Source organism: Salvia miltiorrhiza, chromosome 3 (genome assembly GCF_028751815.1).
Source record: "Salvia miltiorrhiza cultivar Shanhuang (shh) chromosome 3, IMPLAD_Smil_shh, whole genome shotgun sequence".
Classification (NCBI taxonomy): Eukaryota; Viridiplantae; Streptophyta; class Magnoliopsida; order Lamiales; family Lamiaceae; genus Salvia; species Salvia miltiorrhiza.
The window spans coordinates 10,651,455-10,667,368 of record NC_080389.1 but is presented as its reverse complement, the minus strand read 5'-3'; the positions used below and the strand labels follow the sequence as shown (position 1 = coordinate 10,667,368).

Here is a 15,914-nt window from a genome sequence, read left to right as displayed (position 1 = left end):
GGGGCGAATGTGTATAATTTCCATGTGACTTATTTTAAAATTGTTGAATTTGAGGGGAGTTTTGGTGAATTTGAGTGAATTTGGTGAATTAGGGATCAGCGAATTGTTGCAGATTGACTTGATCAACAATTTCTTCGAGTTAATGGATCAGTGAATTAGGGGGGGAAAATTGATTTTTTTTTCAATTATATTCGATATTCTTTTATGTTGATTTCAACACGGAAGTTAACTAGGAGATTATTTGAGGAAAAATTGAATTCAATTTGATTTTAATAATAAAAATTACAAGTAACGAAGAAATTGATGAAAATCGCGCAATTTTGTACAAATGTTCTTGAATTCACAACCAGGTTTATGAATTCACAACTGAATTATCAACGTTGGTTGTGAATTCACAATTGAAATAGTGTTGGTTGTGAATTCAAGTTTCATTGGTTGTGAATTCACAATTTGAAATAATGTTGATTGTGAATTCAAGTTTTATCGGTTGTGAATTCACAACTCGAAATAATGTTGGTTGTGAATTCACGCGAATTCACAACCAATACTTGAATTTAGTTGTGAATTTGTAATGACCCGCACTTTTTATTTTTATTTAATATGGTATCGCGATAATTAATATCGCATCTTTCAGTAAATGAAACCCAGTTACCAGTTATATATGAATTCAGTTTATGATCCTAATTTTTTTTTTTATCAGAGATGGAGTATTATTTTAGCCGTATGCTTTTGTATGCATGAGAAAAACGCGACGAGGATTATTGAGCTATTCAATAATTATTATTTTTAATTGACTTAGCAAAGTCAAGTTATTTATTAATCGAGAAACGGAAGCAGTTATATTTTATTAATGCTACTAGAAGTCGAGGATTTATTCCGACAGCAAAGCAGATTAAATCTACGGATTTAATTTAAGTTATATTATAGTTTATCAAGTTAGCAGGCAAGGAAAAAGATATCAAACAGATACAATAACGGATGATAGAGAATAGAAGCCAGTATTTTATTACAGTTCACGAATACAGTCTACTTCCCAGCTTGGGGAAAAATTGTATAGTATTTTACAAGGTTGAATTTACCACCATTTGCTTCCCCACCACTACACCTACTCTTCCACTCCACCAACTTCTCCACTACATTTTTCCCCACCAACTCCAACACTTCACCCATTCCTTCCATTTCGCACCGGCAATCACAAAGAGAAGGAAGACTTGGCTTAACTACTTTGCCAAGATTTCAAGCTGCTCCAGTCCAGTAGTACCCCAACACTCGAAGCATTGGAGGAAGAAATCATTTACTGCACTGCTGCCAAACTTCAAGGAAGTAGGCTTTCTTCAACTTTCTTCATCACCTTTTTCCATATTCCACCTGCATTAATACAAGAACATCAATCTTGAATTATTTCAGAGCTATTCCAGTTCATCTAGTAACACCACAGCAGCCAACATCAATTACAAGCCTAAATTTCTCATTGAATTCAATAGCAACAAACAGCCACCAACACCAAGCATAGCAGGTATATACTAAGCTCAGCTCCAGTTCATATATCATATCATCAAGCATATATTTAAAAGGAAATACATAGTATACAGGTGTGTATATATATGCATAGATTAAGCAATCACGAAATCAATTTTTACCTATGTTTCCTTCACAAGGCACTAAGAAACTCTTGGTACAGAAACAAGCCACTATAGCTAGTAGAACCCTTGCATAATCGACATAGAACAAAAGCTTCAGGAAATGGGTGTATATTACACTTTGATAGCTATAGTTCATCAAGAGATTCACGAACGAGGATTTATAATAGCATAGAAGTTAAACTTAGCTTTGGAGAATAAGGGCCGACTGCCCAAGCAACTGCCAAACCCCGACGCCGGACGGAGCTGGCGGAAGCTGAACGACGCCGGGAAAGAAAAGGGCCGACTGCCTCGTCCGGTGGGGACTGAGTGACGATAACGGTGACAGGGGCGAACTCTCTCGGCCTCACCAAGACTTGAAGGCGACAGCTACGGCGTTACCGATCTAGGGGGAGAAGAAGAAGACCGGTACCAGGACCGGAGCAGCAGCAACTCCAGTCGGCGGCGACTCCAGGCGAAGCAGCAGCCACTCCCAGACGACGACCGGCGCCGTTTGAGTCGCTGGATTCCGGACGAAAGAGTAGCAACAGCGGCAACGATGATATTTCAGATCCATGGCCCGATTTAGGGCTCTGCGATGAAGAGAAAAGGGGGCGCTGGGCTAGACGTGTAGAAGGCCGACGCCGGTGATAGCGGACGATGGCTGGACCGCCGGAGAAGGTGGAACCGACCGGATTTTGAGGGGCGCCGAACGAGCAGGCTGGAGAGGAAGGGGCGAGCAGCTCCTTGAGAGAGAGAGGAGAGTGAGACGGCAAGGTGTGCCGCCCTCTGCCAGGCACGGCCGCGCCGGCAGCGGCGGCGACGCCCGCCTCGGCTGGAGACGGATCGAGAGAGAGAGAGGGTTAGAAGCGTGCGTCTGTGTGTGTGTGTTTCTTTGAGAGAGAGAGAGTTTTGAAATTGTTTGGGCTTAAGTTTATTTCCTTTGCTTGGGCCATTCTTTTATTTTGGAATGGGCTGCTTCTTTTTCTTTATGGGCCGATTTTGGAGTATTTTTTTTAGATGGGCTGTTTGTTATCCCATTAATTTGGGCCCAGAACCATATTCCTTAATTTCACATGGGCTAGCATATATTGGGCTTTCCCTTTTAATTTATTGTGGGCCGAATTATTTTAAGTTGGGCTCGATTAAATTAAGGAGTTGGGCCGATGCATATTTTATGATGGGCTATTATTCTAGTCCCATTTATATTTCGTTGGGCCAGTTTAATTCATCATTTGGGCCGATTAAATTGCCTTTTTGGGTTAAGATTAATTCTTTTCAGTCCACATTAATTATTATTTGGACCCCTATTTTAATTGTTTTGGGTCGAAGATTTTTTTTAAGTTGGGCTTTAATTCTTTTAAAGCTTGAGCTGAAGTTACTCCTTTGAGCTAAGCTTAGCAGTATCAATTTTTGATGGAGCCCAATTATTTATCAGTAATGAGCCGCCCAGTTTATTAATTAATGTTTTTGGACTTCGGACTTTAAAGCGAACTATTATCATTTATTTCTTTAAAGCCACTGGTTTATTTAATTAATTGGCTACTCTCTTTTGAGCCTATTAATTATTTGAGGTTACGCTAGTAATGATGTTTCTATCGAAAAGCCCGATAATTTCTACAAGGTCACACCTCGTTTAAAGCCGAGTTAGTCCTTTTTCAATCAAGTACAAATGCGAGGTTTATTTCACGACTATAATATTCCGATGAGGAAGGAAGAATCACAGTTTTATTTGACCGCGCTAGACGAGAATTAGCTAAATCTATTAACGAGGATTAATAGTAGAATTCCCGATTATCGCTCAGAGTATTAGTTCATGCATATCAGATTCATGCATAGTTACAATTACGCTTTCTCATTAATTAAGAATTTTCCTCGAGGCAATGTCTTATTTTATATTCTCGTGATTAAGGTCAAGCGCAAGAGTAAGAACTACACAAGGAGTTAGAGTACCTTAGCAAAACTTTGCTATCAGGTGGGCAATTTCTTACGCGTAAATAAAATGCTATGCAAGTGTTATGCTTTAAAATGCAAATTGGATCTTCAAGTGTGGTATGCTTTATTACGCTTAAATGAGTTAAGCTTTATTATGTTGCACGTTAAATGATTACGCTTATTTACGCTTGAATGCTTTACGCTGATAAGTTTATGCTTATGTTTGATGCTTGCGTCTGTTGGGGGAGGCCTCCCTCAACAGTACGATGCCGTGTCCACTGAGGAGGGCCTTCCTCACGGCGCGATGCCCGTGTCCGCTGAGGGAGGCCTCCCTAGCGGCGCGATGCCAGTATGCCAGTATGCCAGTGTTACAGCGTCTATTGGGGGAGGCCTCCCTCAATAGTACGATGCCGTGACCGCTGAGGGAGGCCCCCTTCACGGCGCGATGCCCGTGTTCGTTGGGGAAGGCCTTCTCCACGACACGATGCGTGTTGATGATTGTTAATGATGAAGAATGCCCTTATGCTATTTAAGAATTTGGAAATGTTTAATGAGCAAAGGATATGAAAGAAACTCATGCCTCTTATGCGATATTGTGAAATTGTTAATGATGTTATGTTATATGCTTGGCAACTGCCCACTAAGTACTCTTGTACTTAGCCCTTCGATGTTTATGTTTGTGCAGGTTGAGCTGTGATGGGCGATGAAGTGTTGTTGCTGAGTGGAGTTTTTGTTGAACTTAAAGTAGGCTCAGAAAGGATACATGTCTTCATACATGTATCTCAGTTATGTATTCCGCTGTAAACACTGATTATTTCAGTTACGCCTTCCGTTGCAAACTCTGATAATATTTTAGCCAAGCCCCTAACGATGCCTTTTTCCTTTTAAGGAATATTTCACGCGTATCCAAGCTCTTTGAGTATTCTTTTATGCACCCCTTTCTAATCCCGCTTCTTAATTTCCCTTCCCCAGTCATGGTTTTCCCGGATTAATTATCCTTAATTAAGGCCGGTCGTGACAGAGTGTCACGACCGGCCTTAATTAAGGATAATTAATCCGGGAAAACCATGACTGGGGAAGGGAAATTAAGAAGCGGGATTAGAAAGGGGTGCATAAAAGAATACTCAAAGAGCTTGGATACGCGTGAAATATTCCTTAAAAGGAAAAAGGCATCGTTAGGGGCTTGGCTAAAATATTATCAGAGTTTGCAACGGAAGGCGTAACTGAAATAATCAGTGTTTACAACGGAAAGCATAACTGTGATACATGTATGAAGACATGTATCCTTTCTGAGCCTACTTTAAGTTCGACAAAAACTCCACTCAGCAACACTTCATCGCCCATCACAGCTCAACCTGCACAAACATAAACAACGAAGGGCTAAGTACAAGAGTACTTAGTGGGCAGTTGCCAAACATATAACATAACATCAACAACAAAACACAACATCGCATAAGAGGCATAAGTTTCTTTCAAATCCTTTGCTCATTAAACATTTCCAAATTCATAAATAGCATGAGCGCATTCTTCATCATCAACAATCATAAACAAGCATCGTGTCGTGGAGAAGGCCTTCCCCAACGAACACGGGCATCGCACCGTGAGAGGGGGCCTCCCTCAGCGGTCACGGCATCGTACTATTGAGGGAGGCCTCCCCCAATAGACGCTGTAACACTGGCATACTGGCATACTGGCATCGCGCCGCGAGAGAGGCCTCTCTCAGCGGACACGGGCATCGCGCCGTGAGGAAGGCCCTCCTCAACGGACACGGCATCGTACTGTTGAGGGAGGCCTCCCCCAACAGACGCAATGCCCGTGTCCGCTGAGAGAGGCCTCTCTCGCGGCGCGATGCCAGTATGCCAGTATGCCAGTGTTACAGCGTCTATTGGGGGAGGCCTCCCTCAATAGTACGATGCCGTGACCGCTGAGGGAGGCCCCCTCTCACGGTGCGATGCCCGTGTTCGTTGGGGAAGGCCTTCTCCACGACACGATGCTTGTTTATGATTGTTGATGATGAAGAATGCGCTCATGCTATTTATGAATTTGGAAATGTTTAATGAGCAAAGGATTTGAAAGAAACTTATGCCTCTTATGCGATGTTGTGTTTTGTTGTTGATGTTATGTTATATGTTTGGCAACTGCCCACTAAGTACTCTTGTACTTAGCCCTTCGTTGTTTATGTTTGTGCGGGTTGAGCTGTGATGGGCGATGAAGTGTTGCTGAGTGGAGTTTTTGTCGAACTTAAAGTAGGCTCAGAAAGGATACATGTCTTCATACATGTATCACAGTTATGCTTTCCGCTGTAAACACTGATTATTTCAGTTACGCCTTCCGTTGCAAACTCTGATAATATTTTAGCCAAGCCCCTAACGATGCCTTTTTCCTTTTAAGGAATATTTCACGCGTATCCAAGCTCTTTGAGTATTCTTTTATGCACCCCTTTCTAAACCCGCTTCTTAATTTCCCTTCCCCAGTCATGGTTTTCCCGGATTAATTATCCTTAATTAAGGCCGGTCGTGACAGAGTGGTATCAGAGCAGTTCGTTTGCTCTGAGCCTAAGAGTTTATTTAAGCCAAACTTAGAATGGATCACTAAAGTGTCTAGAGTTCAATCGACAAAGCTCAGCACTTCATCGCATCACACTCAACGAAGCAGAATGGTAAGCTATTCCAAATTTTGAGTTAATGTTTACGAAAAGTGCGAATTATCGTAATAACAAAGTGAGTAACTGTCAATAGCTTTGTTATGTTGTTATTGAATGAAATGATTTACGCAAGTACGATTAAGTATGCCTATGGAATGAATCCATATGAACATAGAGCTATTAAGATATGAGATCACCACTACGACAGAACATAGAAGCAAACATAGAAAAAAATTAGATTGTATCTTTTGGTGGCTATAGTGAAGGCAGCAAGATAAGTGATGCGTATAGAATAATTTTTAAGCTCATGATTTTATAGCCGCTATAAATCTCCATGACTTATGCCTAAGTATCCAATTTAGATGATGTGATATTATATGCTTAAGAATTGATATGACTTATGGATTTGTGATGCTAAGGACCCTTAAAGCTTACTACATCAATGCTGTCATTGGAGTTATGACTTGTTTACAAGTTAGAATAAGTTAACCTGTACAAGAATTCTTTTGAGGTTTGTATTAGATTATGCTAGAGTGTTCTAATTGACACATCCTTGCTATCAGAATGCCGCCTAAGAGAGGTCGCCCTGCGAGAAACAATAACAATCGCAGAAACCGTAACGCTGTACCAGAAGAACCACAAGATGCTTGAGGACATAACTCATTCCCTCCGCCCCAACTAGAAGAGTCGAAGAACTCTTTTTAAGGCAAAACCCACCTACGTTTGACGGAACGAGTGAACCGGCTGAAGCTGAGATTTGGGTGCGTGCAATGGAACGCATTTTCAACTTTCTACGTTGTACTGATGAGGAACGTCTATCTTGCGTCTCTTTCCAACTAACAGGATCGGCTGACTTCTGGTGGGAAGCACGTCGAAAAATTCTGACACCAGAACAATGGGCAATTTATACTTGGGAAGATTTTAAGACAGGATTATATGATAAATATATTCCGAAAAGCTATAGGAAGAAGAAAGAAGCTGAGTTCTACGAGTTGAAGCAAGGAAAGAAATCTGTGGTTGAATACGACAAGGAATTCTGCAACCTGTCGAGGTTTGCTCCACAACAAGTGGACACAGAGGAGAAGATGGCAGAGAAATTTTGTGCCGGACTGCGGTACGAAATTAAGATGGTTCTAGCAAGCCACGGAGGACTCTCATACACGGAGTCTCTGAACAGGGCACTTGACGTTGAAGCTGCAATGCCGTCAGACAAGTCAGCCCCACCATTTATCTCAACGCCAAATAATCCACCAGTAGCCTCACATACTCTCAAAGGGAAGCGCAAGTGGGACAACAACGAAGACAATATCAATCAGACTAGTAAGAAAGTGTGGCAAGAAAAGGAACGGGCCGAACAGTTTATTCAACCAAGGTACGAGGCACAGACTAACCTCGAGCCAACTGGGGGTAACCAAGGTCGGAAAGGAGTTTTACCTTGCCCAAATTGTGGTAAGATGCATAGGGGTGTTTGTCGAACTGGGACTAACGGTTGTTACAATTGTGGCCAAAAGGGTCACTACTCCACGCAATGCCCCAACAGACAACGAGGTTCAGCAATTGAGAACACCCGCACCCTCTTGCCAGCAATACGTGGACACTTACCAAATCAGTCTCAATCACATCAGTGAAAATCTTATGGAGATACCGCAGACAAGAGAAGCTACGTGGGAACTTGAAGACAAGATGAAGGAAAAATACCCCGAACTATTTTAGCAGAGATATGCAAATTTCGGGACGAAATTTTTGTTAAGAGGGGAAGTATGTAATGACCCGCACTTTTTATTTTTATTTAATATGGTATCGCGATAATTAATATCGCATCTTTCAGTAAATGAAACCCAGTTACCAGTTATATATGAATTCAGTTTATGATCCTAATTTTTTTTTTATCAGAGATGGAGTATTATTTTAGCCGTATGCTTTTGTATGCATGAGAAAAACGCGACGAGGATTATTGAGCTATTCAATAATTATTATTTTTAATTGACTTAGCAAAGTCAAGTTATTTATTAATCGAGAAACGGAAGCAGTTATATTTTATTAATGCTACTAGAAGTCGAGGATTTATTCCGACAGCAAAGCAGATTAAATCTACGGATTTAATTTAAGTTATATTATAGTTTATCAAGTTAGCAGGCAAGGAAAAAGATATCAAACAGATACAATAACGGATGATAGAGAATAGAAGCCAGTATTTTATTACAGTTCACGAATACAGTCTACTTCCCAGCTTGGGGAAAAATTGTATAGTATTTTACAAGGTTGAATTTACCACCATTTGCTTCCCCACCACTACACCTACTCTTCCACTCCACCAACTTCTCCACTACATTTTTCCCCACCAACTCCAACACTTCACCCATTCCTTCCATTTCGCACCGGCAATCACAAAGAGAAGGAAGACTTGGCTTAACTACTTTGCCAAGATTTCAAGCTGCTCCAGTCCAGTAGTACCCCAACACTCGAAGCATTGGAGGAAGAAATCATTTACTGCACTGCTGCCAAACTTCAAGGAAGTAGGCTTTCTTCAACTTTCTTCATCACCTTTTTCCATATTCCACCTGCATTAATACAAGAACATCAATCTTGAATTATTTCAGAGCTATTCCAGTTCATCTAGTAACACCACAGCAGCCAACATCAATTACAAGCCTAAATTTCTCATTGAATTCAATAGCAACAAACAGCCACCAACACCAAGCATAGCAGGTATATACTAAGCTCAGCTCCAGTTCATATATCATATCATCAAGCATATATTTAAAAGGAAATACATAGTATACAGGTGTGTATATATATGCATAGATTAAGCAATCACGAAATCAATTTTTACCTATGTTTCCTTCACAAGGCACTAAGAAACTCTTGGTACAGAAACAAGCCACTATAGCTAGTAGAACCCTTGCATAATCGACATAGAACAAAAGCTTCAGGAAATGGGTGTATATTACACTTTGATAGCTATAGTTCATCAAGAGATTCACGAACGAGGATTTATAATAGCATAGAAGTTAAACTTAGCTTTGGAGAATAAGGGCCGACTGCCCAAGCAACTGCCAAACCCCGACGCCGGACGGAGCTGGCGGAAGCTGAACGACGCCGGGAAAGAAAAGGGCCGACTGCCTCGTCCGGTGGGGACTGAGTGATGATAACGGTGACAGGGGCGAACTCTCTCGGCCTCACCAAGACTTGAAGGCGACAGCTACGGCGTTACCGATCTAGGGGGAGAAGAAGAAGACCGGTACCAGGACCGGAGCAGCAGCAACTCCAGTCGGCGGCGACTCCAGGCGAAGCAGCAGCCACTCCCAAACGACGACCGGCGCCGTTTGAGTCGCTGGATTCCGGACGAAAGAGTAGCAACAGCGGCAACGATGATATTTCAGATCCATGGCCCGATTTAGGGCTCTGCGATGAAGAGAAAATGGGGCGCTGGGCTAGACGTGTAGAAGGCCGACGCCGGTGATAGCGGACGATGGCTGGACCGCCGGAGAAGGTGGAACCGACCGGATTTTGAGGGGCGCCGAACGAGCAGGCTGGAGAGGAAGGGGCGAGCAGCTCCTTGAGAGAGAGAGGAGAGTGAGACGGCAAGGTGTGCCGCCCTCTGCCAGGCACGGCCGCGCCGGCAGCGGCGGCGACGCCCGCCTCGGCTGGAGACGGATCGAGAGAGAGAGAGGGTTAGAAGCGTGCGTCTGTGTGTGTGTGTTTCTTTGAGAGAGAGAGAGTTTTGAAATTGTTTGGGCTTAAGTTTATTTCCTTTGCTTGGGCCATTCTTTTATTTTGGAATGGGCTGCTTCTTTTTCTTTATGGGCCGATTTTGGAGTATTTTTTTTAGATGGGCTGTTTGTTATCCCATTAATTTGGGCCCAGAACCATATTCCTTAATTTCACATGGGCTAGCATATATTGGGCTTTCCCTTTTAATTTATTGTGGGCCGAATTATTTTAAGTTGGGCTCGATTAAATTAAGGAGTTGGGCCGATGCATATTTTATGATGGGCTATTATTCTAGTCCCATTTATATTTCGTTGGGCCAGTTTAATTCATCATTTGGGCCGATTAAATTGCCTTTTTGGGTTAAGATTAATTCTTTTCAGTCCACATTAATTATTATTTGGACCCCTATTTTAATTGTTTTGGGTCGAAGATTTTTTTTAAGTTGGGCTTTAATTCTTTTAAAGCTTGAGCTGAAGTTACTCCTTTGAGCTAAGCTTAGCAGTATCAATTTTTGATGGAGCCCAATTATTTATCAGTAATGAGCCGCCCAGTTTATTAATTAATGTTTTTGGACTTCGGACTTTAAAGCGAACTATTATCATTTATTTCTTTAAAGCCACTGGTTTATTTAATTAATTGGCTACTCTCTTTTGAGCCTATTAATTATTTGAGGTTACGCTAGTAATGATGTTTCTATCGAAAAGCCCGATAATTTCTACAAGGTCACACCTCGTTTAAAGCCGAGTTAGTCCTTTTTCAATCAAGTACAAATGCGAGGTTTATTTCACGACTATAATATTCCGATGAGGAAGGAAGAATCACAGTTTTATTTGACCGCGCTAGACGAGAATTAGCTAAATCTATTAACGAGGATTAATAGTAGAATTCCCGATTATCGCTCAGAGTATTAGTTCATGCATATCAGATTCATGCATAGTTACAATTACGCTTTCTCATTAATTAAGAATTTTCCTCGAGGCAATGTCTTATTTTATATTCTCGTGATTAAGGTCAAGCGCAAGAGTAAGAACTACACAAGGAGTTAGAGTACCTTAGCAAAACTTTGCTATCAGGTGGGCAATTTCTTACGCGTAAATAAAATGCTATGCAAGTGTTATGCTTTAAAATGCAAATTGGATCTTCAAGTGTGGTATGCTTTATTACGCTTAAATGAGTTAAGCTTTATTATGTTGCACGTTAAATGATTACGCTTATTTACGCTTGAATGCTTTACGCTGATAAGTTTATGCTTATGTTTGATGCTTGCGTCTGTTGGGGGAGGCCTCCCTCAACAGTACGATGCCGTGTCCGCTGAGGAGGGCCTTCCTCACGGCGCGATGCCCGTGTCCGCTGAGGGAGGCCTCCCTAGCGGCGCGATGCCAGTATGCCAGTATGCCAGTGTTACAGCGTCTATTGGGGGAGGCCTCCCTCAATAGTACGATGCCGTGACCGCTGAGGGAGGCCCCCTTCACGGCGCGATGCCCGTGTTCGTTGGGGAAGGCCTTCTCCACGACACGATGCGTGTTGATGATTGTTAATGATGAAGAATGCCCTTATGCTATTTAAGAATTTGGAAATGTTTAATGAGCAAAGGATATGAAAGAAACTCATGCCTCTTATGCGATATTGTGAAATTGTTAATGATGTTATGTTATATGCTTGGCAACTGCCCACTAAGTACTCTTGTACTTAGCCCTTCGATGTTTATGTTTGTGCAGGTTGAGCTGTGATGGGCGATGAAGTGTTGTTGCTGAGTGGAGTTTTTGTTGAACTTAAAGTAGGCTCAGAAAGGATACATGTCTTCATACATGTATCTCAGTTATGTATTCCGCTGTAAACACTGATTATTTCAGTTACGCCTTCCGTTGCAAACTCTAATAATATTTTAGCCAAGCCCCTAACGATGCCTTTTTCCTTTTAAGGAATATTTCACGCGTATCCAAGCTCTTTGAGTATTCTTTTATGCACCCCTTTCTAAACCCGCTTCTTAATTTCCCTTCCCCAGTCATGGTTTTTCCGGATTAATTATCCTTAATTAAGGCCGGTCGTGACAGAATTTGAGTTGAATTCACAACCAGTGAACAGTGGGTATTTGTAAAATTTTATATGTAAGGGTAAAATGGTAAATGTGGGTATTTTTTTAAGTTTTTATATTAGTGGGTAAAATTTATTTTTACTATATAAAAGTGGCTATTTTCAAAATCCACTCAATAAACTATGCAGACGAGACCTTTACACTATACAAAGGTGGAAAAACTACCTGCAGATGGGACCATTACACCACACAAATGTGGGAAAACTACACACGCAAGCATTCAAAAACAAAAAAACAAAAGAAGTAAGAAAAATATACACCCCTCCAATGGGTATCAAGAGTGCCTAACCAATGAGCCATTCAAAGTTTTAGTACGTAATATAATAAAGCCATTGTAGTTTTTTTTTAATATATATGTTGGAGCCGGATCTGGGTCGAGTGACGCCCCAGAATCCGCACAGATTTTTTTTAATATATATGTTGGAGCCGGATTTAGGTCGGATCACGTCCCAGGATCCGCACTCAATCTTCACACCCACATGCATCAAAATTTTAATGGGCTTTTAATAACACCATTATGCAAATCAATATCAATACTCAAATATATAATTAATCTATATCTTCACATAATACAGTTTAATATAATATGCAATGTATAAAAATCACAATGATACGCATGAGAAATCCAATATATTCCAACATCAAGGGAGAAACAGATGATGCTATAGCCATCCAAATAGAAGCAAGATATGAAGAAACCACAATTGTTGGAACTAAATGTCATTTACAAACACAAAACCACCAAGGAAGAAAATGTAGCTTGAAAACATCCAAATAAACGCAAACAAGCATAGCATACGTAACAATAATGCAAACAACTGTGATAGCTAGCTCATGGATTGATATTCACAACCACTGCTTTGGAGATAAAGTCTGAATTTCTGATCTTTGCTGCAATGCTTTTGGTTGTCACCATCTTTATCTCATTCATATTTGGAATACACTCCGGGAGGGTATCCAGATATGGACAATCATGGATTTCTAATTTCAGAAGCGAATGTAGTGCATCGTTTCCACATTGTATATTTCTTAGATTCCATAACTCTTCGATGCACAAGACTTCAAGACGACGGAAGCTGTTGTGCAAGATCACCATTTGTTGACCAGTGTATGCATTCCGCAATTTGAGGTAGCTTAGGGATAACTTCCCTAGTAGTGGCATGGGGTCTTCAGCAAGACAACTATCAATCAACGTCAATGATTCAATTTTTCGAGGGAGATTATTTGGTAACCTGGCAAGGAGTCCATCCAATTTGAGTGTTTTGAGACTGTGTAGAATACGAAGCTCATCCAAACAAGGCATTCTTCTGAAACGATACCCTCTTAAGATTAGGTGCTCAAGATTCTTCAATTCAGCCAATGATGCCATCATCTTGCTTACATCTGAGTTTCCATCCAATCCTTCTATGCCCAATTTCTTAAGAGAAGTCAACATTTTTAATCCCGGGAGCGCATATGTCCAATTATCAACCGAGACGTAGGTTAAGGTCTCCAGAAGCTGTAGTGCATCTATCTTCAAAGGCTTCTGGCAAATGACATCAGACATGTAGATGTGAACAAGGCTGTCCATTTTCCATATGATATCCGGCATCTGCACCATAAAGTTATGAGCTATGTCAAGAACCTCAAGCTTTTCCAAGCACCCCAATGAGTCTGGGAGCACTTTTACATAATTGTTTCTCAATCCCAAGTATCTTACTTTCACCAATGTGCCAATACTTTCTGGTAAAATCTTCAACCCAAAATCTTCCAAGTCAAGTATCTTAAGTAGTTCAAAGCTCTCCCAATAAGACGGACTAGTGTCCAAGTAGCCACCTCCATGGAAGAAGAGAGAAACAATATGTTTATCTTGATCCGTGGAGTGGTTGAACTTGTCTCTGCTACAAATGATAACACGATGATGACGAGGACTCTCAGAGGGTTGATTATTATTTCCATTGTTCCTTAGTATCTCAAGACCTAACTTCTCCTCTGCTTTTTGGATGGATAGCATGTGCAGCACAACATTCATGCGATACTCTGTGCTCTTTTCCCTGACTTCAATAACGGATTCATTGATTAAACCATATAAGTTGAATCCACAGTTATATCTTGAATCTACTAGTCCTCCTGCAACCCATATCTCTGTAACCTTTTCTGCCTTCAAAGTTGTATTTTCCCTAAAGAAGGCCATAGACAAGAAACATGACTCCAGTCTGGGATCCAACTTTTGATAAAATGGTTCCAATAACTTCAATGTTGAACCAAAATCAACTGATTCAAGAAGTTCTTCCCATTCACTCCCCCCTGAGAGTTTTCTTTCCGCTAACTGCTTTCCAACCTCTTTTATAGCTAATGGAAGGCCATCACATTTTCTCAACATTTGTTTCGCCATATGTTCCAAGTTCATTGGGAATTTGTGCCCCCCCGTCAGTTTATTACCATGGTTTATTGTTTTCAAAAACAATTGCCAGCTCTCCTTAGAATCTAAAGTTTTCATTTGATGAACATCTTCTCTGGCTACATATATGTCCATTTGCGTCGTGTGACTTGTGAAGAGCAATCTACTTCCATTAACTGCTTACATGAGAACAATACAAAAAGGAACGGTCAGAAGGTTATTGCAGTTAAGTTAAAATCTAAGTTAGCGCAACACGACTAGATTATAAGCAGGAAGATGATGATACATACATTCTTCTGGAAGAGCTTCCAAGAAAGACAAGCGCATTTGTCTGGGCAGGTCGTCGAGTACTATCAAATATCGCGTTCCTTGCAGGTGTTGGGTAAGCATATCTCGGAGGCTTCGGTTGTCCATATTCTCCAATAACGAAGATGTATGGAGATTCTGAGGATCTTCTACCTGTTGTATTAGTCTGATAAGCAGCTCTTTAAGAGTTACATTAGTAGAAAGGCATACCCAAGCACGGCGGTCGAATCGCTCGACGACCGTTGCATGGTTGTATATCTCTTTGGCAAGAGTTGTCTTTCCGACACCAGGCATCCCTTTGATAAGAACAGGCTTCCAGTATCCAAACCCACCAATAATATTTGTGCGAAGCAGCATTTCGACATCTTTGTCCAAGCCCACCACATCTACATCATCTTCAACATTTTCTGATGATGTCATGTTGGACTCATCATCTCCCAGTTTAAGCATCTGCTTTTTGATCTCTCCCATCCAACTATGGATAGACTCATAGAACGCAGAAAAGTCACCAGGTTTTGTGAAAAGGTCGAGGGCATCGTCAGCCACGTCGACAAGGTCGGATACTAAAAAATTTAGTCTTCTCCCATCTTCCAATTTCTTATCACTCACAATATTGAGAATCTCTCTCATCTCTTTAATTACCCTTTCCATATGCTCATCTGTTTCCCTTTCCTCTCGATAAGTGATGTCCAGCTTCTGTATCACCGAAAAGAGGAGGGCCTCGGACATGCTTCTGCTTGGACGAAACTGCCGTAATGGGTAATTTAACAACATTAGTAGCTAGGAAATAACAAATTCCAACAAATCGATAAATCATTAGTGTAGAAAAAAATGATTTTGGGTTGAATAGAATTTACTCAAGCGAAAGATCCTTTTATTTTTTATATATAAACTTGTGCAATACATATATTAAATGAAAGTTAATGGAAAGGGGTTTAATTTGATAATCTCACTCCGTCCCCGAAACATCTTCATAAGGGGAGGTGACACATGTGTCACCTACCCTTAAGTTAAATGTCTATTTGATGAGTAGAGAAGGGTCCCATAAATTAAAAAAAAAAAGAAAAAAAAGAGATGATTAGAAAAAGTTATGATAGTGACTAATGAACCAATTAAAATGAAAAGAAGTGGATCCATTAATGGCAGTGTGTGTAAATATATGAAAAGAAAGTGATATTATTTCCAAAAGACATTGGGAATATGTTTTAGGAACGGATGAAA

The 15,914-nt window shown here is 40.9% G+C and overlaps 1 protein-coding gene and 2 long non-coding RNA genes across 5 annotated transcripts in view; 2 read left to right on the top strand and 1 right to left on the bottom strand.

Annotated features, from left to right (window-relative positions):
• The first annotated feature begins 1,428 nt into the window (after positions 1–1,428).
• On the top strand, positions 1,429–4,484 carry LOC131017703 (uncharacterized). Its single transcript, XR_009099801.1, has 3 exons — positions 1,429–1,516; positions 3,532–3,594; positions 4,240–4,484. It is a non-coding gene; the product is annotated as an uncharacterized LOC131017703 (long non-coding RNA).
• Positions 4,485–8,819: 4,335 nt separating this feature from the next.
• LOC131017716 (uncharacterized) lies at positions 8,820–11,886 on the top strand. The gene is made up of 3 exons (XR_009099816.1): positions 8,820–8,907; positions 10,923–10,985; positions 11,631–11,886. It is a non-coding gene; the product is annotated as an uncharacterized LOC131017716 (long non-coding RNA).
• A 732-nt stretch (positions 11,887–12,618) lies between these two features.
• Positions 12,619–15,914, bottom strand: part of LOC131017521 (disease resistance RPP8-like protein 3) — a 34,230-nt gene continuing 30,934 nt past the window's right edge. For 2 of the 3 annotated variants that reach the window (XM_057946294.1, XM_057946293.1), the window contains exons 3-4: positions 14,678–15,440; positions 12,619–14,563 (exon numbers count right to left, since the gene is read on the bottom strand). In XM_057946294.1, coding sequence (XP_057802277.1) covers positions 12,840–14,563; positions 14,678–15,422 — 2,469 coding nt within the window. In that variant the 5' untranslated portion in view covers positions 15,423–15,440 and the 3' untranslated portion in view covers positions 12,619–12,839. Of the gene's footprint in view, positions 14,564–14,677; positions 15,645–15,914 lie in introns of those variants that run through there. The other variant, XM_057946292.1, reaches the window with a different exon arrangement.